Here is a 25,523-nt window from a genome sequence, read left to right on the forward strand (position 1 = left end):
GGTTAACATGATTGCTTATGGTTGTGTGACATGAGAGCCTGATCTAGAATCGTATATAATAATAATAATGAGGTGCAGGCATGAGGTGCAATGTATTTTTTATATGGTGAGACACTTAAGAACAAGCACGTTACCAAGTAAGATAAAAAGACCTAACACTAAACATTTATCACTGTCAAATGTTTAATTTTTGCTATAAATATTGCAATAGTATTGTAATATAGTCAGTGTTGTATAAACTGTAAAATACTGGTTAATTACATTAAAGTCCAGCATTAAAGGGACACTATTTCATGATTCAAGTAGACAGAGAATACAATTTTAAACAACATTCCAATTGACTTCTTAATTCTTTAGATATCCTTTGTTGAAGAAATAGCAATGCACATAGATGAGCCAATCACAGGAGGCATCTATGTGCAGCAAACAATCAGCAGCTACTGAGCCTATTTAGATATACTTTTCAGCAAATGATATCAAGAGAATGAAGCAAAATAGATAATAGAAGTAAATTAGAAAGTTGTTTAAAATTGCATGCTCTTTCTAAACCATGAAAGAAAACATATGGGTTTCATGTCCCTTTAAAGAGACAGGAACCCCCATATTATTCAGATAGAGCATGTCATTTTAAACAACTTTAACATTTACTTCTATTATCGAGTTTTCTTCATTCTCTTGGTATCTGGTGTTGAAAAGCAGGGATGTAAGTCAATATGCACGTGTTTAGAGCACTATATGGCAGCAGTTTTATAATCTTACCATTTGCAAGAGCACTAGATAACAGCACACTTTCCTGCCACGTAGTGCTACAGATACTACCTAGGTATCACTTCAACAAAGAATATCATGGGACAAAGCAAATTTAAAGGGACAGTACACTGTAAAATAGTTTTCCATTAATGTATTTTAAATGACTTGTTATACCAGCTGCAGAGTATAACATTTTTGAGAAATTGCATTTTCATGCTTATTTGTGTATATGAAGTAGCTGATTTTGTGCTTTAAAACCACAGCCTATTACAATGGGTTGAACTTAAAGGTGATATCAGATCTCATTATATTATTACTTTGTGTACACAGACTTGCTTCCTTATCTTTTATTTGGCTGGAACACCAAAGCTCAATACATAGAGAGAACAATGGACAATTATAATTTTATTACTTAACTATCCTGCATCCCACTGAGAGTGTAATCTCTTCTGCTGGCTGTGTTTACTTAGGCTTGTCAATAACTGAGACTCCAGTATCAAAACGTTCAGTATAGGTGGCTATACCACAGGCTAAATCAGCTATTTCAAAGGCTGAAAAAGGAGTAAAGGCAGGTAAAAAGGATCATTGGCAATAATTTAAAGGGGAGAACATTTTTGGGTGAACTGTCCCTTTAATAATAGAAGTAAATTAGAGATTTGTTTTAAAATTGTATTCTCTGTCATAAATATATATAATTTGATGTTAAAAATAAAACGTGTCAAACATTTATGTATTTCTATGTTTGATTACTCTTTAATTAAATGTAATGTTGTTATGATTATTAATTGACAGACAAATGGGTAATATCTTGAATAAATAGAATACTGTCTTATAATTGTTTTACTATGTAACACTGAGTGTTTTGGTTTAGATGTCTCACAGTTACTTTTTTTTATATAAATTATTACTGTCATTTCTACAAAGGGTTTTTTTTTGTGCATATTTGGCAAGATAGTCACTCTGCAAATTAGGCTGGCAACTCTACAGAAACCGTACCAAGGTCTGACAATGCCTTATATAGAATTGTGTGATACAGATTGCATGTTATATAGCGTTAGATGGTAAATAGAACTAGAATTCAGAGGCTATGGGAAGGAAATAAAAATATCAGCAGTTTTTTAGATTTGTATTCAAGCATATTATTTTGGCATATAAATAAAGAACAGTTGTGTATAGCTATGTGTCCTGTAGGTAACAGATGGCATCAGAAGGAACAGTATTTTGACATATCTAGAAAAAGGGAAAATTATTATGTTTGATCAGGTTAAGAGCTGAGTTGAACAACTAGATTCAGATTTATTTTGCAGATATACAAAGCTACCTCAAAATTTACAATCAGATAAGTATTTAGAAACACTAAATTTTGAATAGATGTACCCATCTAAAAATTCGGCCTTTAAGTAATCTGTGTATTTTATTTGTATGATTTTACCACAGATTACTTACAGCTAGATTAGGAGTTTTGAGCGCTAAAGGGATTTTAACGACCGCCACAAAAGCGGCGTTATTTCACCTCCCTATAGCGCTGGTATTACGAGTTTTAAAAAAGCAGGTTTGTACTGGCAAAATGGTTGCGTTGAGGTCCATACCGCACCGAAAACAAGACATCAATGGGGAGAGCCGGCAAAAAAAAGTCTAACACCTGCAATCGCGGAATGAAAAGCTCCGTAACGCAGCCCCATTGATGTCTATGGGGAAATAAAAAGTTAAGTTTAAACCTAACACCCTAACATAAACCCTGAGTCTAAACACCCTTAATCTGCTGCCTCTGGCATCGCCACCACCTACATACAGTTATTAACCCCTAAGCTGCCGCCCCTATATCGCCAACATCAACATACAGTTATTAACCCCAAAGCTGCCATCCCCAACATCGCCGCCGCTAACATAAAACTATTAACCACTAATCTGCCTCTCCCAATGTCGCCGCCACTATACTAAAGTTATTAACCCCTAAACCTCTGGCCCCCCACATCACTACCACTAAATAAATCCATTAACCCCTAAATCTAACCCTAAAATAACCCTAAGCCTAACACCCCCTAACTTCAACATAATTAAAATACAGCTAAACTAAAGTTACAATTATTAACTAAATAATAACTATTTTAAACTAAATACAAACTTACAAGTAAAATAAAACCTAAGCTAGCTACAATATTATTACCACGAGGAGACGTCAATGTGAACGGAGCACTGTCAGACTTGAGCCGGCTACACGAGTCTGCTATGCTCTGATCTCACAGGATCTCCTTAGGTTGTTTGAACTCTGTACCTTTGCATAATTTACTGTGCAGGATTTGCCCATAAAACAGATCACACTATCCGATCAAGGGATATAAAGAGCCCAATTTAAGGAGCCTGATAAAAATAAGGAGCCTGACAAGCAAAAGGATTGTTTGTGAATCCGGGCAGGACGATTTTTTCTTAAAGGGACAGAGTATACATTGACTGCTACAACATACCTCATATGTTTGAGGGTTCCTTTGTGAGTGCATATATATATGTCTTTTATGTGATGAAATAAAATGTACTTTTAACTCTGCACTTAGATCTTCTTGTGCGCTCCATTTACTCTGTTATACAGATTAAATTGTCACACATAGCTACAAAATAGCTAATAGTTATATTGTAGCTAGCTTAGGTTTTATTTTTATTTCACAGCTAAGTTTGTATTTATTTTAACTAGGTAGACTAGTTAGTAAATAGTTATTAACTATTTACTAACTACCTAGTTAAAATAAATACAAACTTACCTGTGAAATGATACCTAACCTGCCTTACACTAAAACCTAACATTACAACAACAAAAAAACACTAAAATTACTAAAAATAAAAATAACTAAGTTACATAAAAAAACAAACACTAAGTTACAAAAAATAAACAAATTATCAAAAATAAAAAAGATTTACACCTAATCTAATAGCCCTATCAAAATAAAAAAGCCCCCCAAAATAAAAAAAATCCTAGCCTACAATAAACTACCAATGGCCCTAAAAAGGGCCCTTTGTGGGGCATTGCCCCAAAGATAACAGTTCTTTTACCTGTAAAAAAAATACAAACATCCCCCCCAACAGTAAAACCCACCACCTCCACAACCAACCCCCCCCCCCCCAGATAAAATAACTATCTAAAAAAACTAAGCTCCCCATGGCCCTTTTGTATGAGCATTGCCTTAAAAGGGCATTTAGCTCTTTTACATGCCCAGACCCTAAACTAAAAATAAAACCCACCTAAAAAACCTTAAAAAAAAACTAACACTAACCCCCGACGATCCACTTGCAGTTCTTAAAGTCCCGCTTGAAGGATCCACCCAGCCGGCGAAGTCCTCATCCAGGCGGCAAGAAGTCTTTATCCAAGTGGCGTCTTCCATCTTCATCCAGGCGGCAAGAAGTCTTCATCCAGACGGCATCTTCTATCTTCATCCATCTGGGGCAGAGCGGGTCCATCTTGGATGACGTCACTTGCATTGAAGTTCCAGTGTACGGCGGAGACTGTATGAAGAGGATGCTCCGCGCTAGATGTCTTCAGGATGGACCCGCTCCGCGCCGGATGGATGAAGATAGAAGATGCCGTCTGGATGAAGACTTCTTGCCGCCTGGATGAGGACTTCGCCGGCTGGATGAAGATCAAAGAGGCCGTCTGGATGAAGACTTCTTGCTGCCTGGATGATGACTTTGCCAGCTGGATGGATCCTTCAAGCGGGACTTAACTGTAAGTGGATGGTCGGGGGTTAGTGTTAGGTTTTTTTAAGTTTTTTTTTTAGTGGGTTTTATTTTTAGTTTAGGGTCTGGGCATGTAAAAGAGCTAAATGCCCTTTTAAGGACAATGCCCATACAAATGCCCTTTTCAGGGCAATGGGGAGCTTAGGTTTTTTTAGATAGTTCTTTTATTTGGGGGGGTTGGTTGTGGGGGTGGTGGGTTTTACTGTTGGGGGGTGTTTGTATTTTTTTTTACAGGTAAAAGAGCTGTTATCTTTGGGGCAATACCCTACAAAAGGCCCTTTTAAGGGCCATTGGTAGTTTATTGTAGGCTATGGTTTTTATTTTTATTTTGGGGGGCTTTTTTATTTTGATAGGGCTATTAGATTAGGTGTCATAATTTTTTATTTTTGATCATTTGTTTCTTATTTTTTCGTAATTTAGTGTTTGTTTTTGTAAATTAGTTATTTTTTATATTTAGTAGTGTTAGGATTTTTTTAATGTGTAGTTAAGTTTAATTTAATTGGTAGTTAGTTTAATTGTAGTTTAATAATTATCTTAGTTTAATTGTTAGTTTAAAATTAATTTATTTAATTTGACAGGTAAGTTTTAATTTAATTTAAGATAGGGAAATTGTAATTTTAATATACAGTTAGGGGGGCTTTTGGTTTAGGGGTTAATAGTTTATTTAAGTATATTTTGTGGGGGGGCTTGTGGTTTAGGGGTTAATAGGTTTATTATAGTGGCGGTGTGGCCGGACGGCAAATTAGGGGTTAATTATATTTAAATAGTGTTTGCGATGTGGGAGGGCTGTGGTTTAGGAGTTAATAGGTTTATTATAGTGGCGCCAATGTCGGGGAGCAGCGGAATAGGGGTTAATACATTTTAACAGTGGCGGCGATGTCGGGAGCGGCAGATTAGGGGTTAATAAATTTATTATAGTGTTTGCGATGCGGGAGGGCCTCAATTTAGGGGTTTATAGGTAGTTTATGGGTGTTAGTGTACTTTGTAACACTTTAGTTATGAGTTTTATGGTACAGCTTTGTAACATAAAACTCATAACTACTGACTTTAGATGGCGGTTCGGATCTTGTCGGTATAGGGTGTACAGCTCACTTTTTGGCCTCCCAGGCAAACTCATAATACCGCCACTATGGGAGTCCCATTGAAAAAGGACTTTTTTAAAAGTGTGGTACTGACTTTGCGTGACTGGCTAAAAGATGTGTGGTACACCTATACCGACAAGACTTGTAATAGCAGCGTTATGGCCCATAACACTGCTTTTTCACTCATAACGCCAAACTTGTAATCTAGCTCTTAGTTAGCAATTCTGGATTCTTAAATAGACATTCTACACCAGAATTGTTATTGTTTAAAAAGGTCCTATCTGAAGCATGAAAGTTTAATTTTGACAAGACTATCCCTGTAAAACAAGGGCAAAGTAATTTCTCTTCGGTTGCCTGCCACGGCCAATAATAGGATGTTAATTATACTGTCAGAATTGTATCAGTGTAAGTGTGTTCAGTGCTCCAGTTTTTTCATTTTACATAGTTATGGGATTTTTTTGTTAATACTTTGAGACTTCTGAGTGTCATTCACAATGATTATTTTTTTATTATTGTAACCCATCCATTGTGTTACTCTGATACAAGTGAGCTAAATAAAATTTTGTTGTAAATCGTAGCTGCGTGAGTTATATTGTCCAATGACTTTGTGGGAAAGCCACAATGTGATCCTGTGCAACAGTTGTATTGAGAAGACTTTAGTCAGGTTATGAAACTGTTAAGATAATAATAATTATTTAATTGCCTCAGTACAAACTTTGCAAACCTCATAATTAGGATTTTTTAAATCCTGCCAAGTGAGAGAAGCCCAGTGCATTGTTGATCAGAAGACGTAGATCTGGTCCACCTATTTTCTGTTTGCTTATATAATGTGTGTAATGATATACTTATACTGTATACTGCTTGTAATTAAATCACAGGATATTAAACTCTAAACTAAGGTGAGTGTTAATGATTCTCACATAAGTAAATGTTAATGCTAAACCAAGGGAAAATCTGTTAGCGAAATTTCTACTGGGTTAAAGGTTATCCAGCTGTGAGAACCACACTCCTCGGTAAATAATACCATAAAAAATCTATTTTATTAATTAACTAATGCTTTTTAGATACCACAGTTTGTTTTCCATCTAATACAAGGAGAGTCCACAGCTTCATTCATTACTTGCGGGAAATGCAGAACCTGGCCACCAGGAGGAGGCAAAGATACCCCAGCCAAAGTCTTAAATACCTCCCCCACTCCCCTCATCCCCCAGTCATTCTTTTCCTTTCGTCACAGAAGGATGGCAGAGAAGTGTCTGAAGATTTCGGAGTAGTCTCTTATGGAGGGTAGTACTTTTCGGAATGGGACTGGAGTTTAAGTAGTCTTGTGTTTTTTGCTGCAACATTTGTGAGATGTGGCTCTGGCAATGTGGAACAGCCAGGCTTTTTTCTTCCTTTAATTACTGCGCAGCCTGTTTCAGTTGGCTCACTTTTTCTTGGCTACAGGGGCGGTCCTGCAGGGTACTCCATGTGACCGGGTGTGGCTTCTTTCTCTTCCTTTTCCTGACCATCAGTTGCAGGAGACGAAAACAAGTTCTCTGTGCGCCTAGGTCATAGGAGGTGGTGAGTGCCTCGGCCATTGGGAGTATAAAGGTGCCGTTTAATCTTTTCTATAGTCCTTATTAAAGACGCAAGCTATGGAGGACTCTGATATGTAAGAGGGTACTCCCTCTTTACCTAAATCTGATGCCTGTGTTTATTGTGAGGAGGCTTCAGTATATCCGCCTGCTCAACTATGTTCCACATGCCTCGATAAAATAGTGATATCTAAAAGAAACAAGATGTTTAGTACCACTGAGCCATCCACCTCTGAGGGGTCTCCGTCCCATGAGGTGCATTCTCTACATTCATCTCTGATTACACATGCAGCTCCCCAGTGCACTTCTAATCCTCTTGCGGGAGGGTCCACGTTGCCACCCAATTTTGCTGAACAGTTACAAACTGCGGTATCTGCGGTCATTAGTGCTTTAACTCGCCAGGCCATGCGCAAGCGAAAGGTTAAACATTGCTATCCTTCCCAGGGGTCATCTACTCCATTGGATGTATCTGAGACTAGATTATCTGCTGATGCTGAGGATTCCGATACTTCTGAGGACTCTCTCTCTCTGGGTCGGAATCTTTGGCCTCTAAACCTCTGGCTGAGGAAGAACCAGAATTTAGGTTTACAAACCTTCTATTCCTAAGCTTGATAAAGTTTATGAGGACAGGGTAGTGCCCTAGACTTTCCCGATTCCCGTAAAGATGGCGAATATTATTAAGAATGAGTGGGAGTGACTTGGCTCATCTTTCTCCCCTTCTTCTTCGTTTAAAATACTGTTCCCGGTTCCAGATTCTCAGCTAGAATTGTGGGGATCTGTCCCTAAAGTGGATGGAGCTATCTCCACGCTCGCTAAATGCACCACTCTCCCGCTTGAGGATAGTTCGTCATTTAAGGAACCCATGGATAAGAAATTAGAGACCCTGTTAAGAAAAATGTTTCAGCACACTGGATTCGTTTTTCAACCTGCAGGTGTGGTTGCGGGAGCCGCTACCTATTTTTGTGACTCTGTCAGAAATGATCGAGGTGACACTTCCCTCAATGAGATACATGAAAGAATTAAAGCCCTGAGGGGAGCTATTTCATTTATTTGTGATGCTAATATGCAGATTATTCACTTGAATGCCAAGACATCAGGCTTTTCTGTGCTGGCCCGCATGGCCCTGTGGTTGAAGTTGTGGTCTGCTGATATGACGTCCAAATTTAGATTGCTTTCCCTTCCATTTAAAGGAAAGATTCTTTTCGGTCCAGGCTTGGACTTGATTATATCTATGGTTACGGGGGGCAAGGGTGCCTTTCTACCACAGGATAAGAAGAACAAACCTATGGGTCCTAATTTTCATCCCTTTCGTTCGGACAAGTCCCAACGAAAGCAACCTGCCGAGAAGACCGAGCAGTCCAAGGGATCTTGGAAACCCTCTCAGTCTTGGAATAAAGCCAAGCAGAGTAAGAAGCCCGCCGAGACAAAATGGACATGAAGGGGCGGCACCTGATCTGTCTCTGGATTTCTTAGGGGACAGACTCTTTTTTCACGGAGGTTTGGTTGAGAGACGTACAGGATCCTTGGGTTCTGGAAGTTGTTACCCAGGGTTACAGGATAGATTTCAAAACTCATCCTCCCAGGGGCAGATTCCTCTTGTCAAATCTCTCATCAAATCCAGAGAAACGGATTGCCTTTCTAGAGTGCGTGAAGGATCTCTCGTCTCTAGGAGTCATTGTTCCGGTACCTCTAGCAGAAAGAAGTCTAGGGTACTATTCAAAACTTTTTGTGGTACCAAAGAAGGAGGGCACGTTTCACCTGATTCTAGACCTAAAGTGCTTAAACAAGTTTCTGTCTGTTCCATCATTCAAAATGGTGACGATAAGTTCTATACTGCCCCTAGTTCAAGAGAGTCAGTTTATGACTATGATAGACTTGAAGGACGCTTACCTTCATGTGCCAATATACAATGATCACTTCAGGTTCTTAAGGTTCACTTTAAGTTCAGTTTGTAGCTCTTCCCTTCAGGCTGGCTACTGCTCCAAGAATCTTCACAAAGGTTCTGGGAGCTCTACTCGCGGTGGCGAGATCCAGAGGGATAGCAGTGGCTCCTTATCTGGACGACATTCTGGTTCAGGCTCTGTCCTGCCAGCTGGCAGAGGACAACTTGAGTGCACTACTCCTCCTTCTGCAATCTCATGGATTGATGGTAAACTCAGGAAAGAGTTCTCTGGTTCCCAGTACCAGAATGGAGTTCCTGGGCACGATAATAGACTTGATTGCCATGAAGATATTCCTAACGGACAAGAGACGTTGCAAGATTGTCTCCAGCTGTCTTGACCTCCAATCCTCTTCAAGGCCATTAGTGGCCTGGTGCATGGAGGTGATTGGGCTCATGGTATCCACTATAGATGTCATTCCATTTGCCAGATTCCGTCTCCAGCCTCTTCAGCTGTGCATGCTGAGGCAGTGGAACGGCAATCATTCGGACCTGTCCCAACTGATCTCTCTGGACAATGGGTCGAGGGAGTCTCTTGGTGGCTCTGTCCAGACCAGCTGTCCCAGGGAACATCCTTCCTCAGACCATCTTGGGAGATTGTGACTACGGACGCTAGTCTCTCAGGTTGGGAAGCGGTTTGGGGTGCCAGAAAGGACACGGCAGGTGGAATCAGAAGGAGTCTCTTCTCCTGATCAACAGCCTGGAACTTTGGGCGATCTTCAATGGTCTGGAGGCTTGGCCTCTCCTGGGTCCATCCAAGTTCATCAGATTCCAGTCAGACAACATTTCCTTGGTGGCCTACATCAACCACCAGGGGAGAATGAGAAGCTCCCTGGCCATTAGGGAAGTATCTCGGATTCTGGAGTTGGCGGAAGCCCACGAATTCTCGCTATCAGCGATCAACATCCCGGGTGTGGACAACTGGGAAGTGGACTTTCTCAGCAGACAATCTTTTCATCCGGGGAATGGTCTTTTCACCCTGAAGTGTTTGCAGAGTTTTTCAACAGTTGGGGGACTCCGGAGATAGATCTCATGGCGTCCAAACTCAACTTCAAGCTTTCCAGATACGGGTCGCGGTCCAGGGACCCCCAGGCATAGCTGGTAGATGCCTTAGCAGTGCCTTGGGGATTCAACCTAGTGTACATATTTCTACCGTTACCACTTCTACCTCGTGTAGTGGCACACATCAAACAGGAGCAAACATCAACTATTCTGATTGCTCTATCATTGCCGCGGAGGACGTGGTTTGTGGACCTAGTGGGGATGTCACTGTCCCCAGCATGGAGTTTGCCCTGTCGCAGGGATCTGCTGGTACAGGGCTTCTTTATGCATCATAATCTAGATTCTCTGAGTCTGACTGCGTGGAGATTGAGCGCTTAGTCTTAGCCAGAAAGGTTTTTTCTGAGAGGGTAATTGATACTCTCATTCAAGTCAGAAAGCCGGTCACCCGTCACATCTATCATAAGGTGTGGAGGACCTACTTACTCTGGTGTGAATCTCGTGGATATTCCTGGCATAAGGTCAGGGTCTCCAGAATTCTTTCTTTCCTCCAGGACGGTCTGGAGAAGGGACTTGCCGCCAGTTCTGTAAGAAGACAAATTTTGGCTCTATCTGTGCTGTTACACAAGAAGCTCGCTGAGCTCCCTGATATTCAGTCTTTTGTTCAGGCTCTGTTCAGGATCAGGCCTGTGTTTAGACATTCTGCTCTGTCATGGAAGGTTCTTTGTCTACTGGCTATTGCTTCAGCACGCAGAGTGTTTGAAATAGTGGCCTTACAATGTGAGCCTCTTTACCATAGTTTACCACGCAGATAAGGCTGTCCTTCGCACTGTACTGGGATTTCTCCTTAAGGTGGTGTCTGATCGCAATATTAATCAGGAGATTGTGGTTCTTTCCTTGTGCCGTAAACCTGCTTCTTCGAAGGAACAGTTACTTCATAACTTGGATGTGGTTCGAGCTTTGAAATTCTATCTTCAGGCTACGAAGGATTTCAGACAAACTCCAGCTTTGATTGTTGTCTATACAGGGAAGCACAAGGGGCTGAAGGCTTCTTCTACCTCCCTTTTTGTCTGAGAAGCATGACTCATTGGGCTTATGAGACAGCGGGGCATACGCCTCCTCCAGAGGATTATGGCTCACTCAACTAGAGCTGTGACTTCTTGAGACTTTAAGAATGAGGCCTCTATGGAGCAGATATGTAAGGCAGCTACCTGGTCCTCCTTACATACTTTTACAAAGTTTTACAAATTTGACGTTTTGCAGCTTTTGGGAAAAAGGTTTTGCAGGCTGGGGTGCCCTCAGAATAGGGTCCGCCTCCTTTTTACCGTCCCGTTTTTCATGCAGTGTTCTCTAGAGCTTGGGTATTTGTTTCCCACAAGTAATGAATGAAGCCGTGGACTCACTTTTTATTAGATGGAAAACATAACTTTATGCTTACCTGATAATTTCATTTCCATTATTACGAGGAGAGTCCATGGCTCCTGCCCGGTTCTAAATTTCTTTTGTTGTTTCTTCTGGCACCTTTTATACCCTGATATTTCTCCTACTGTTCCTTGTTCCCTTGTCAGAATAACTGGGGGGATGAGGGGAGTGGGGGAGCTATTTAAATCTTTGCTTAGGTGTCTTTGCCTCCTCCGGGTGGCCAGGTTCTGTATTTCCCACAAGTAATGAATGAAGCCGTGGACTCCTCATAACAAGATTTTTTCCTGTGACATTCACATTTTTCTTGTCCTCTGCCTTTTAAGTGTGTCCCTTGTTCTATTTAGTCTGTATTTGGTTAATATTGTGTGCAATGCAGTACTCCCACCACAGAGGGCGCTGTGGCTTATAATTTACCTTCATTGTCTCTAGTCTTAGTTACTGTATATACGTTTTTTCTCTAGTCTTCTTTATCTGTGCTGAGTGCGCATATGTTATTCTGAAGTTTAGAAATGTGTAGTTAGGTAAGGGGGAGCCATGCGATGTGTAATACCAGGGTGGGTAGACTAGAATGCAATATGTGAGGAAACAACGCATCTGAATAGTATTGCACAATTTGAAACATGTGTAATTGTCTTTGAATAGCAGAGGCTTAGTACACCAGGCTCTTCATGTGCTGGGACTGGCATTAATAGAACATACAAAAAATACAAATTTACTGGGGGCACTTCTATGTCTATGAAAGCACTGCCCACCATCACTGCTGCTGCAAAAAATGACTATTTACCTCATAAAATGCCACCTTCTTGTGAAACTTTCAATAGTGTTTTAGCACAAGTAAAACCTAATAAGCACATCCTCAGCATATCTTCCTATATTTTTCCATTCCAACAGCCCCAACACAGCAGTTAACAGCTTAAACCTACTGTGGTACTATTTAATTTCATGCTGTGTAACATCTATATAAACTAGTGTGCTTTGTAGTGTCCTGCTATACAGACACTGAAGGGTTATTAATATAACTGCAAGTTATTCTTCCTATGCCAGTTATGCGCTTGAGAGTAAGGGAGGAGACGAGAAGCTTGATGATTTAACCTGTATCAAAAGGCTGTAGCAGAGCAAAAAGAAAATGCTCTAATATGTTAGCACATTTATTAGTGCGCTGTTTGTTTTCAAACCATGCAAATGGGTTAAACTCATAGTCATCTTGTAGTGCACATCTGATGAGCCAAAGACAAAAGACAAATGCATGTAGCCACCAATCAAAACCAGCTCCCAGTAGTGCATTAGTGCTGCTGAGGATATGTACATATTCATTTCAACAAAGGTTCCCAAGAAAACAAAATGAATTTGATAATAAAAGTAAATTTAAAAATGACATGCTCTGTCTGATTCATGAAAGTATAATTTTCCAATCCTTTTAAGCAATCACTATGGCTAAATTATACTTCTAGTATTTTACGTGCTTGTTTTGAGGTGGATCGGAGTGGGCGGGGCTATGCAATCCATAAATGGCCTTGGCTATGCTCCAAAGTGTCCCTGGAATGTGTATATTAAAATCTCAAGGTAGAGCGTGCAGGCTGAAGTCCTAAGAGACATCTGTCTGTGACAGTCACTTTTATTCATTATTATGTGTGTTTAGCATTCATTTTCTATTAATTGAAACTACATTTTTTTTAATTATCTAAAGAAAAGCAGTTTGCCACTAGACCTAAGAACGTGACACTGTATAAGAAAATGTTGTTACAAGGTCCACATGTTTTTGTTCAGCCAGATTCTTTCAGGGGCCTTGTGCAAAAGTAACAGACACGACATCTGGATCAGTGCTTAGTGTAAGAATATATTTCACAAACTTGAAAGTAAGAATGTTTGAAGCAGGAAGGAACCCACTGAGAGCCTACTAGCTTGGTTTCTCTGAAATTCTTATTTGCCGTTTTCTTTCTTTCCCAACCACTTTCTTTTAAAATATTTTCTGTCTGAAAACCTATTTTGATTTTTCAATGGAAATCAATGCCTCTAATTGCTTAGCTTTTGTAAAGCTAAAGCATAAGTTTTGTGCCATCTGTTGAGGTTGAGATTGTATTTTTACACACACATATATATATATATAGTGATGATTAGATTAGCTGTGTTAGTCCAGTAGATAAGATGCTCCAAAAACAAAGTACTGCAGTATGCAGTGATACCTTTTTTATTAGACTAACATAATATTTCAAAGACAAGCTTTCAAGAGTTTTCCTCTCTTCCTCAGGTCTGAAGCAATGCTTATCAATCTGATATAGATACACATCACATGCAACAAATGGAAGGGAGGGAGGGGGGTGAGAGGGGGGTCATAAAAAGCAGAGAATGTGTCTGAAGGAGAAAATAGCTGAGAATAGCCAGAAAGAGTAAATAAACAGAGTAAATAGGCAAGATGAGAGGGAAAAACAAAAGGAAAAAGAAAACAATATAGGACAATAAGATGAGAGATTATAGAAAATTATGGTAGTGTGTGAGAAAGCCAGAGTCTAAATTAAGTCCTTTATTTCTGGTGTTGAAATGTGTGATCATTTTCATCTCAAACGTCTTTCATTGATGAGAGTCTTTGAAATTCCCTTTAAGAACTTTAATCCTGAGGTTATGGGGCCTATCTATCAAGCTCCGAACTTGATGGCCCGTGTTTCTGGCGAGTCTTCAGACTTGCCAGAAACACAAGTTATGGAGCAGCGGTCACAAAGACCGCTGCTCCATAACCCTGTCTGTCTGCTCTGAGCAGGCGGACAGGAATCACCGGAAATTAAACCCGATCGGGTTGATTCCTGTCCGTCTGCTCTGAGCAGGCGGACAGGAATCACCGGAAATTAAACCCGATCGGGTTGATTGACACCTCGCTGCTGGCGGCTGATTGGCCGCGAGTCTGCAGGGGGCGGCGTTGCACCAGCAGCTCTTATGAGCTGCTGGTGCAATTCTGAATATGGAGAGCGTATTGCTCTCCGCATTCAGCGATGTCTTGCGGACCTGATCCGCACTGTCGGATTAGGTCTGACAAACATTTGTTAAATTGGCCTCTAAGGATGGAGTGACCAGTCTGGGTGGTCATCACTTCACCCAGTTGGTCATCTCTTCACCCAGACTGGTCACTCCATCCTTAACCTCAGGATTAAAGTTCTTAAAGGGAATTTCAAAGACTCTCATGAACGAAAGACGTTTGAGATGAAAATGATCACACATTTCAACACCAGAAATGAAGGACTAAGGGCTAGATTTATCAAGCCCCTACGGCAGCAAGTTCTCACAAGAACTTGCTGACCGTGATTTATCAAGCAGCGGTCACCAGACCGCTGCTTCCCTAAACTCTTCGCCACCTCTAAACTGGCAAAATTCAATCTCCTTGTTCGAGTCCGACCGAGGAGATTGACAGCTCCTGCCCGCGCGTGATTGGCTGTGCGCGGGCAGGGGGCAGGATTGCACGCAAGCGCAAAATTGCGCTCGTGTGTAATACTGAATACATGCGGGTAATTTCGCCCCGCCGCAGGCGAGCTGAGGCGTACAGGGGCGCGTATACGCGCCCCTGTATGCCTCAGCTATAATAAATCTAGCCCTTAATGTAGACCATAACTTTCTATAATCTCTCATCTTATTGTCCTATATTGGTTTCTTTTTCCTTTTGTTTTTCCTCCCATCTTGCCTATTTACTCTCTGTTTATTTACTCTTTCTGGCTATTCTCAGCTATTTTCTCCTTCAGACACATTCTCTGCTTTTTATGACACCCCTCTCACCCCCCTCCCTCCCTTCCATTTGTTGTATGTGATGTGTATCTATATCAGATTGATCAGTATTTCTTCAGACCTGAGGAAAAGAGGAAAACTCTTGAAAGCTTGTCTTTGAAATATTATGTTAGTCCAATAAAAAAAGGTATCACTGCATACTGCAATACTTTGTTTTTTCAGCATTATATATATATATTGTCAATCAAATAACAGTTAAATTGCTTTACTACTTTAAATTTTAATTTAAACTATCAAGCTGTATAATTGTGATACTAAAATATTCATAACATTTCAGAGATTTTTTGTTCTGCAATATAGCTTGTGTGTTAAATGTAATGTTTCTTCATTTTAAATGTTTTTATTTAAAATATTTCACACTAATAATGACATTTCTGGAGCAATAAGATTGACCCACTACGTATTCTATAAATATATATCCAGCCTTTTTTGTTTTCTGTTATAAAATGCTAGATATTTATACATGTAGCGGGTAGCAAGATCACAGTGTCTATTATAGGTTTAGCTTGGTGACTCACAGGCAAACAATATAATGCAATTATATGTACCAAAAATATCCTATAATAAGATATTGAGGACATTATCCCATAATGAGTTTATGTCCTGGATAATGGATGTATAGGTGATAGAAAACAGACAGTGCAGTGAGTGAGCGGGTGCAAACAAATATATATTTAATTATAGCACTTCTAGAAAATCTGATTTTTAAAGCTATTTTACACTATAGGTTGTAATCAAAGAAGCATGAGCTTTTCATATAGCTTTTATTACACCATGCTTACAATTCACTCTTCAGATCTGCGTTTCCATTGGCTGCTTGTTTTGCTGTCATTATCACCGTTATATCAAGACTTTTTTTTTTCTATTACTGGATGTATATTGTTTTTTTTCTTCTTAGAATTGTAAGTCTTGTCATTCTATTCAGATGGAGTAGTCATAACTCAAGGAGTTGAAACAAGTAATAGCTGCTCTTTCTCAATAGGTGGCAAGTAGGTGACCTATTTTTGTCTTCTGATTTTATACAGCGTTAAATTTGCCTTTGGTAATTACGTCCCTAAATCTTTTCTACTAACCATGCAATCATAATAGTATTAAAGGGACATTAAACATCTCAAGATATTAAACTTGTTTACTTACATGTAGTAAAACAACTTTGCATTATACTTTCATAATTTATTTTGTTCTCCTTAACTGTAATTTGATTCTAAGTATTGCGGGTTTTTCACTTTATCTTCAACATGGAAGTGCAGACACCGCTATATTCTGTACAGTCATTGGTTGCACACTCCAGTAAGCCATTTATAAGCATTCCTAATTGGCCTCAGAAGAAAGTGTAACCTAAGTTACAATATGGTGGCGCCCAGTGCTTTATGCACATTAGAATGTTATCTTTAATTTTTTCAATATTTAAACAACTAATATAATTTTTAAAAATACATGTACAAATTATTCACAGGCTAATCTTTGCTTTTAATACAACATTCAAGCAATGATGTATTTAGTGTTTAATGTCCTTTTAAAGCATTTCTTTTAAAATGCACATTTGCAGTAGCCCTGACTTGCCTTGCAGAGAAGTTATTTGTAAAGTGATGGTAAAATTTACATGTTTTAAAAGCAGGTCCGGAATATGAGATATTTTACAGGGACGTTAATCGATCACTTCTAATAAAGATGCTCTGTGATTTACCTTTTAATCTAGCTGTGCCATTCTAATAATCCGGCCGCTTACTTTAAAACTCATTTTTCTTTTACAAAGATATGACGAGTCCACGGATTTCATCCTTACTTGTGGGATATTAACCTCCTGCTAACAGGAAGTGGCAAAGAGCACCACAGCAGAGCTGTATATATAGCCCCTTCCCCTCCACCCTCAGTCATTCTCTTTGCCTGTGTTATACTAGGAAGACATGGTAAAGTGAGGTGTTAGTTTTAGTTTCTTCAATCAAGAAGTTTTTTATTTTAAATGGTACCGGTGCGTACTATTTTCCTCAGGGGGATATGGAAGAAGATTTCTGCCCTGAGGTTTGATGATCTTAGCATTTGTAACTAAGATCCACGCTGGTTCCCACAAGACTTCTGAAGGTAACCATGAGACATCTTCAGTGTGGAGACCGGTTTCATGCTACAAGCAGCATTAAGGTATGTGCAGCCTTTTTTTCTGAGGAGACTTGGTGTATCAGAACTGGCTGGCATTATTTCTCTGTATCGGAATGGGGTAAGCAGTAAAACCTATTTTAATAAGAGGGATGTTACTGGAGTCCCTATTTTATATTTATCATTAGTTGATATTTGGGCATTATGTGACATGGGAGACAATATAAAAAAACGATGTTTTATGTTTTTTATTTTTGGCACTTAAAACTTATTGGTTTTATGCTTGAGGGTTATATTGTGTGTGTATTTTTATTTAGTGCAAAACTGCATTTCCATGCGGTGTTGTTTGGGCCTACTCCAACTTTTGACCTTAAGGGGCGGAGCCTATTTTGGCGCAATTTCTTCAGGCTTAGCAGCAGCAAACAGTAACTCGGTGGCTCCTGGACTGTGTAGCTGGTCTTAAGGGTTGGAAACTTGATTCGAGTACCCTGGGGGCAGGTAGGCGCCACAGCAGAGCTGTATTTTTTATCTATCTTTTGACTACATGTTGATATAAGTACTTCTAAAGCCTTATTTCTGCCTTTGCTTCTGGGTGCAGTAATTTTTGGATTAACCAACAATATTAAGTTAAATTTGTGAAAAATGTAACGTTTTTTGTGCATTTTGGAAAAATTCTTCACTTTTTCTTTTCTTAAAGGCACAGTACACGTTTTTTCTAATGTTTATTTTATGCTATAAATAAGTGTTTAAACGACTTTTGTGGTATTACTAGTCTGTTCAACATGTCTGACATTGAGGTTTCTCATTGTTCTATGTGTTTAGAAGCTATTGTGCAACCCCCTCTAACATTGTGTAACTTTTGTACTGAGAGGGCTTTACAATGTAAAAAGCATATTTTAAATAAAGTAAGTGTGCCTAGGGATGATTCTCAGTCTGAAGAGAATCAGGATATGCCTTCCAATTCTCCCCAAGTGTCACAACCTTTTATGCTTACACAAGCGACGCCTAGTACTTCTAGTGCGTCTAATTCCTTTACTCTGCAGGAGATGGCTGCAGTCATGTTAACTACCCTTACAGAGGTATTGTCAAAATTACCAGTGTTGCAGGGTAAACGCAGTAGGTCAAGTATTAATGTAAATACTGAATCCTCTGATGCTTTATTAGCTATTTCCGATGTTCCCTCACAGTGCTCTGAGTTGGGGATTAGGGAATCCTGTCTGAGGGTGAAATTTCTTTTGCCTCAGACAGATTTGGATGCTATGTCATTTAAATTTAAGCTTGATCACCTCTGCCTATTGCTTAGGGAGGTTTTAGCGACTCTGGATGATTGTGATCCTATTGTGATTCCTCCAGAGAAATTGCATTAATATTTGGAAGTTCCTACTTACACTGATGTTTTTCCGGTTCCTAAGAGAATTTCGGAAATTATTAATAAGGAATGGGATAGACCAGGTATACTGTTTTCTCCCTCTCCTAATTTTAAGAAAAGGTTTCCTATATCAGATAACATTCGGGACTCATGGCAAGCGGTCCCTAAGGTAGAGGGAGCTATATCTTCCCTTGCTAAGCATACTACTATACCCATTGAGGATAGTTGTGCTTTCAAGGATCCTATGGATAAGAAATTATAGGGTCTACTAAAGAAATTATTTGTTAATCAGGGATTTCTTTTACAACCTACGGCTTGCATTGTTCCAGTAACTACTGCAGCAGCTTTTTTTGTTTGAGGCTCTAGAAGAGTCTCTTAAGGTTGAGACTCCATTAGATGACATTCTAGATAGAATTAAAGCTCTTAAGCTAGCTAATTCTTTTATTACTGATGCCGCTTTTCAAATTGCTAAATTAGCGGCAAAAAATGTAGGATTTGTTATTTTAGCACGTGGAGCATTGTGGCTCAAATCCTGGTCTGCTGATGTGTCATCAAAACATAAGCCTTTAGCTATTCCCTTTAAAGGTAAGACCCTTTTTGGGCCAGAATTGAAGGAGATCATTTCTGATATTACAGGAGGTAAGGGCCATGCCCTACCTCAGGGTAGCTATAATTTTAGTTCCTTTCGGAACTTTAAAGGAGGACCCCTCGCTAATTCTTCTTCCACAAAGCAGCATGAAGGGGTGGGTGGCCCCCGATCCGGATCTAGTAGGGGGCAGACTTTTTTTCTTTGCTCAGGCTTGGGCAAGTGATGTTCTGAATTCCTGGGCACTAGAAATAGTGACCCACGGTTATCAATTGGAATTCAAGGATTTTCTCCCAAGAGGGAGATTTCATCTTTCAAAATTATCTGCAAACCAGATAAGGAGAGGCGTTCTTACGCTGTGTAAAAGACCTTTTTACTATGGGAGTAATCTGTCCTGTTCCAAAATTGGAACAGGGACAGGGGTTTTACTCAAACCTATTTGTGGTCCCCAAAAAAGAGGGAAAGTTCAGACCCTTTTTTTGATCTCAAGTGTCTAAACAAATTTCTGAGAATTCTATCATTCAAGATGGAGACAATTCGAACGATTTTGCCAATGATCCAGGAGGGTCAATATATGACTACCATGGATTTGAAGGATGCTTACCTTCATATTCCAATCCACAAAGATCATCATTGGTTTCTAAGGTTTGCCTTCTTGGACAAACATTATCAGTTTGTGGCTCTTCCTTTCGGGTTGGCCACAGCACCCAGATCTTCACAAAGGTTCTAGGGTCTCTTTTGGCTGTTCTCAGACCGCAAGGGATAGCAGTGGCGCCTTATCTGGACGATATTCTGATTCAGGCATTAACGTATCATCTGACAATATCTTACACGGACACAGTGTTGTCTTTTCTGAGAACTCACGGCTGGAAGGTGAACATAGAGAAGAGTTCACTTGTTCCACAGACAAGGGTTCCTTTTCTGGGAACTCTGATTGCTCAGTTGCCATGAAACTATTTCTGATGGAGGTCAGAAAATCAAAGATTTTGAATACTTGCCGAGCACATCTGTCCATTCCTCGGCCATCAGTGGCTCAGTGTATGGAGGTAATCGGATTAATGGTAGCGGCAATGGACATCGTTCCATTTTGCTCACTTTCATCTCAGACCACTGCAACTGTGCATGTTCGGTCAGTAAAATGAGGATTATGCGGTTTTCTCTCCAAAGATAATTCTGGATCAAGAGACCAGAAACTCTCTTCTTTGGTGGTTGTCGCCAGATCATCTGTCCTAGGGGACTTGTTTCCACAGACCCTTGTGGGTGATAGTGACAACAGATGCCAGCCTTCTGGGCTGGGGTGCAGTTTGGAACTCCCTGAAGGCTCAGGGTGTTTGGACTCAGGTGGAGTCTTTAATTCCAATCAATATTCTGGAACTGAGAGCAATATTCGATGCGCTTCAGGCGTGGCCTCAGTTGGCTTCGGACAAATTCATCAGATTCCAGTCGGACAACATAACGACTGTGGCATATGTCAATCATCAGGGGGGAACAAGGAGTTCCTTAGCGATGATAGAAGTATCCAAGATAATCAGTTGGGCAGAGGCCCACTCTTGTCATCTGTCAGCGATCTACATCCCAGGGGTAGACAACTGGGAAGCAGATTTAAGTCGACAGACTTTTCATCCGGGGGAGTGGGAACTTCACCCGGAGGTATTTGCCTCATTGATTCTCAGATGGGGCAGACCGGAATTGTTTTTGATGGCATCTCGTCAGAATGCCAAGCTTCCAGGATACGGATCCCGGTCAAGGGATCCTCAGGCCGAACTGATAGATGCCTTGGCAGTACCTTGGTTGTTCAGCCTAGCTTATGTGTTTCCGCCGTTTCCTCTCCTCCCACGCGTGATTGCTCGAATCAGACAAGAGAGAGCTTCAGTGATCCTGATAGCGCCTGCGTGGCTACGCTGGACTTCGTATGCGGATCTAGTGGACATGTCCTCTCTGCCACCGTGGAAACTTCCGTTGAGACAGGACCTTTTCATTCAAGGTCCTTTCCAACATCCAAATCTAATTTCTCTGCAACTGACTGCATGGAGATTGAACGCTTGATTTTATCGAAGCGAGGATTCTCTGGTTCAGTTATCATTACTTTGATACAGGCTAGAAAGCTTGTCACTAGAAAAATCTATCATAAGATATGGCGTTAATATCTTTTTGGTGTGAATCCAAGGGTTACTCATGGAGTAAAGTTAGGATTCCTAGGATTTTGTCTTTTCTCCAAGAAGGATTGGAGAAAGGGTTATCAGCAAGTTCCTTATAGGGACAAATTTCAGCTTTGTCAATTCTGTTTCACAAACGTTTGGCAAATGTATCAGATGTTCAGTCTTTTTGTCAGGCTCTATCTAGAATTAAGCCTGTATTTAGACCTATTACTCCTCCCTGGAGTTTGAATTTAGTTCTTCGAGTTTTTACGTACCAAACCTGGTTTCCTTCCTAAGGTTGTTTTGAATAAGAATATTAATCAGGAAATTGTTGTTCCTTCCTTGTGTACTAATCCTTCTTCTAAGAAGGAGCGTCTGTTACATAACTTGGACGTGGTCCGTGCCTTAGACGTGGTCCGTGCCTTAAAGTTTAGGCAACTAAGGATTTCCATCAATCATCTTCATTATTCATTGTTTATTCTGGAAAGCGTAGGGGTCAGAAACTACGGCTACCTCTCTTTCTTTTTGGCTGAGAAGTATTTTCCGCCTGGCATATGAGACTGCTGGACAGCAGCCTCCTGAAAGAATTACGGCTCATTCTTCTAGGGCTGTGGCTTCCACATGGGCTTTTAAAAACGATGCATCAGTGGAACAGATTTGTAAGGCTGCGACTTGGTCGTCCCTTCACACTTTTTCCAAATATTCCAAATTTGATACTTTTGCTTCTTCTGAGGCTATCTTTGGGAGAAGGGTTCTTCAAACAGTGGTGCCTTCCATTTAGGTTCCTGTCTTGTCCCTCCCTTTCATCCGTGTCCTATTACTTTGGTATTGGTTTCCCACAAGTAAGGATGAAATCCCTGGACTCGTCATATCTTTGTAAAAGAAAACTAAATTTATGCTTACCTGATAAATTACTTTCTTTTACGATATGACGAGTCCACGGCCCACCCTGTTCTTTTTAAGACAGTTTTTATTTATATTTTTTGTAAACTTCAGTCACCTCTGCACCTTTTTAGCCTTTCCTTTTTCTCTTCCTATACCTTCAGCCGAATGACTGAGGTTGGAGGGGAAGGGGAGGGGCTATATATACAGCTCTGCTGTGGTGCTCTTTGCCAATTCCTGTTAGCAGGAGGTTAATATCCCACAAGTAAGTATGAAATCCGTGGACTCGTCATATTGTAAAAGAAAGTAATTTATCAGGTAAGCATAAATTTAGGGTTTTTTTTGAGCTTACTGTTTGAACTGTTAACCAATCATCGCTCTAGGCATACAGTACTTTTGTTGTAACTAGAATTGGAGAACAGTTCAAACCCTTAGCTCACAATTACTTTTGAAATGGACAGTCGTAGTACGGGGAATTAGAATGGAACGACTAGATTAAAAAGTAAGTTATAGTGTGTCTTCATTAGAAGTGATCAATTAAAGTCCATCTAAAATATCGCTTAGATTCCAGACCTGATTTTAAAACATGTCAAGTTTACCATCACTTTAAGTCTTTTTACACTGATTAGATTATTTTAATAAAAATATCAAAGGCTTCAAAAGACTTTCCAAAAATTTATATTGATCTACTGAATCTTACTTTTTTCTAGCAAAAATGAACAGTAGTATTGCTGCAAAGGTACTATTAAGAAAGCTAGTGATAGTAATTTGGTATTTTTAAGTCACAAAAAAAAAAATGTTTTGTGATTGCATGGAAGGAAAATTACTCAATGACGTACTACTTTGTGTTTTTAAGGAGGAAGAGTAAAAACGTGGAAACGTAGGTGGTTCATCCTGACTGATAATTGTCTGTATTACTTTGAGTATACAACGGTAAGTTTTCATTTTTAATTTATTGTCTGTGTAAACAAACAAAGACAAACAAAAACTTTATAGCAATAAGGAGCTCCCACCATCTGAGAACCAATTAAAGGGATAGTGTAGTCAACAATTTAAATGTAATATCTTAATAAAGAATAATGTATATATAACATGCCTTTGACACGTATACATATTTTGATGCTAAATGACTTAAAAATGAGAATAAAGTTTCCTACTTTTGCACTTCTGATAGCAGGTTTTGAGTACATCCCCACACAGCTAACTGTTTTTCTACCACCCCTAGTTGGATTTAGCAGCCGACGTCACAGGCTGCTTGTGAAAGTAATCTTTGAAGGAACAGCATATTCCTAGTTAAATGGAAGTTTCTCACTATACAAAAGGAAAAAATAAATCTTTCTCAAAGGATGACATCTCCACTGAACTAGTATTGCTTTACATTTCAAGGTGAATAGTTGTGGAACAGTTTTGTTTACTTAAGATCAAAACAATCAGTCTCCTAGAGATTAGCACAGTATGTGATTCCCAAGACCTTGTTACCTAATTAAAAAAAAAACGCAACAAACTGGGTTGAATTTATGAAGCTGCATTCACATTTATATAGGCTATGCGGAGCACTGTTGCCAAATATTTAAAGGGAGAGTTCTCCCCTTTAATTTGTTCCTAATAATCCACTTTACCTGCTGGAGTGTATTAAATTGTTTACAAGTATTTCCTTTACCCTTATATTGACATTTGAAATAGTTGATTTAGCCTGTGGTATCCCCTCCTATTCTGAAAGTTTTTAGCCTTAGGTCCAAGCTATAGATAAGCTGTGTAAACACAGCCAGCAGAAGAAATTACACTCCCAGTGAGGTATAGAAGAGATAAGGTAATAAAATATTAATTTTCCTTTGTTCTCTCCAAGTATTGGTCTTTGGTTTATTGACAGATACAACATAAAGAATAATGTATATGTTGTGATAAAGTAATGAGATCTGATTATACCTACAAGCTCAACCCATTTTATTAGGTTGTGGCTTCAAAACACAAAATCAGCTAATTCATATACACAAATAAACCTTAAAAAGCAAATTCTCGTACATTTTATGCAACTGGTAAAATAAGTAATTGTAAATACATTAAGCGAAAACAATTTTACAGTATACTGTCCCTTTAAGAAGCAGAAAACTTAATTTGCCTCTCTGCTTTTGTGCAGTTGGTTGCGCAGGAGCAGAGGGGCCCGCACAAAGTAGAACGAAAAATTCCTAACCTCCCGCACAAAGTATTAACAAACACTGAAACCGCCAACATCACAAAATAATAAAGTAATTATTAACCTCTAATCCGCAAATAACATAATTGAAATTTTTAACGCCTAAACCACCAACCCCCACATCGCAATAAACCTGATTAACCCATGAACTCCTAAACCGCCAAACTCCCACATCAGAATAAACCTAATTAACCTATTAACTCCTAAACCGCCAACCCCCCACAACGCAAATAACTAATTTAATTACTAAGCCCCCTAACCTAACACCCCCTAAATTAACCCCAATACTAAGTTACACTTAAATAAAACCTAATATTATATTACAAAAAATAATCTAAAATTGCAAAAAATAAAAAACTCTAAAATTACAGAAAAAAAATAAACAAAATTATCAAAAATTAAAAAATTAAACCTAATCCCTATGAAAATAAAAAAGCCCCCCCCAAAATAAAAACACCCCCTAATCTACACTACCAATAGCCCTTAAAAGGGCCTTTTGTAAGGCATTGCCCTAAGTTAAACAGCTCTTTTACATTTAAAAAATACTAAGTCCCCCCTAACAGTAAAAAAACCCACCCACCAAACCCCCAAAAATAAAAAAAAAATAACACTAAAAAACCTAAACTACCCATTGCTCCTAAAGGGGCATTTGTATGGACATTGGCCTTAAAAGAGCATTCAGCTCTTTTAAAAGCCCATTAAATCCCTAATCTTAAAAAAAAAAAAAAAAATCTTAACTCTAACCCCCAAATAGGTACTCACCGTTCCTGAAGTCCGGTGGAGAAGGTCTTCTTCCAGACGGCTCCATCATCTTCTATCTTCATCTGGAACGAAGGCAGCGCAGAGCAGATGTGCGGAGCTGGCTTCCCCAATGCATGACTCCTCAGCAGTGGTCTTCAGAGGCGTGGAGGCTCCTCTTCATGCAATCGTCCTCCGTACACTGAAGATTAAATGCAAGGTACCCCATATTTATTGAGGTACCTTGCATTCCTATTGGCTA

General features: G+C 39.6%; 1 protein-coding gene across 1 annotated transcript in view; it reads left to right on the plus strand.

The window, feature by feature from the left end:
- The window catches only part of CYTH3 (cytohesin 3), a 336,872-nt gene that overhangs the window by 249,636 nt on the left and 61,713 nt on the right, over positions 1-25,523 (plus strand). The window contains exon 10 of the mRNA XM_053694552.1: positions 23,186-23,262. Within this exon, the coding sequence (XP_053550527.1) occupies positions 23,186-23,262 (77 nt within the window). The remainder of the gene's footprint in view (positions 1-23,185; positions 23,263-25,523) is intronic.

The sequence above is a fragment of the Bombina bombina genome, chromosome 11 (genome assembly GCF_027579735.1).
Source record: "Bombina bombina isolate aBomBom1 chromosome 11, aBomBom1.pri, whole genome shotgun sequence".
Classification (NCBI taxonomy): Eukaryota; Metazoa; Chordata; class Amphibia; order Anura; family Bombinatoridae; genus Bombina; species Bombina bombina.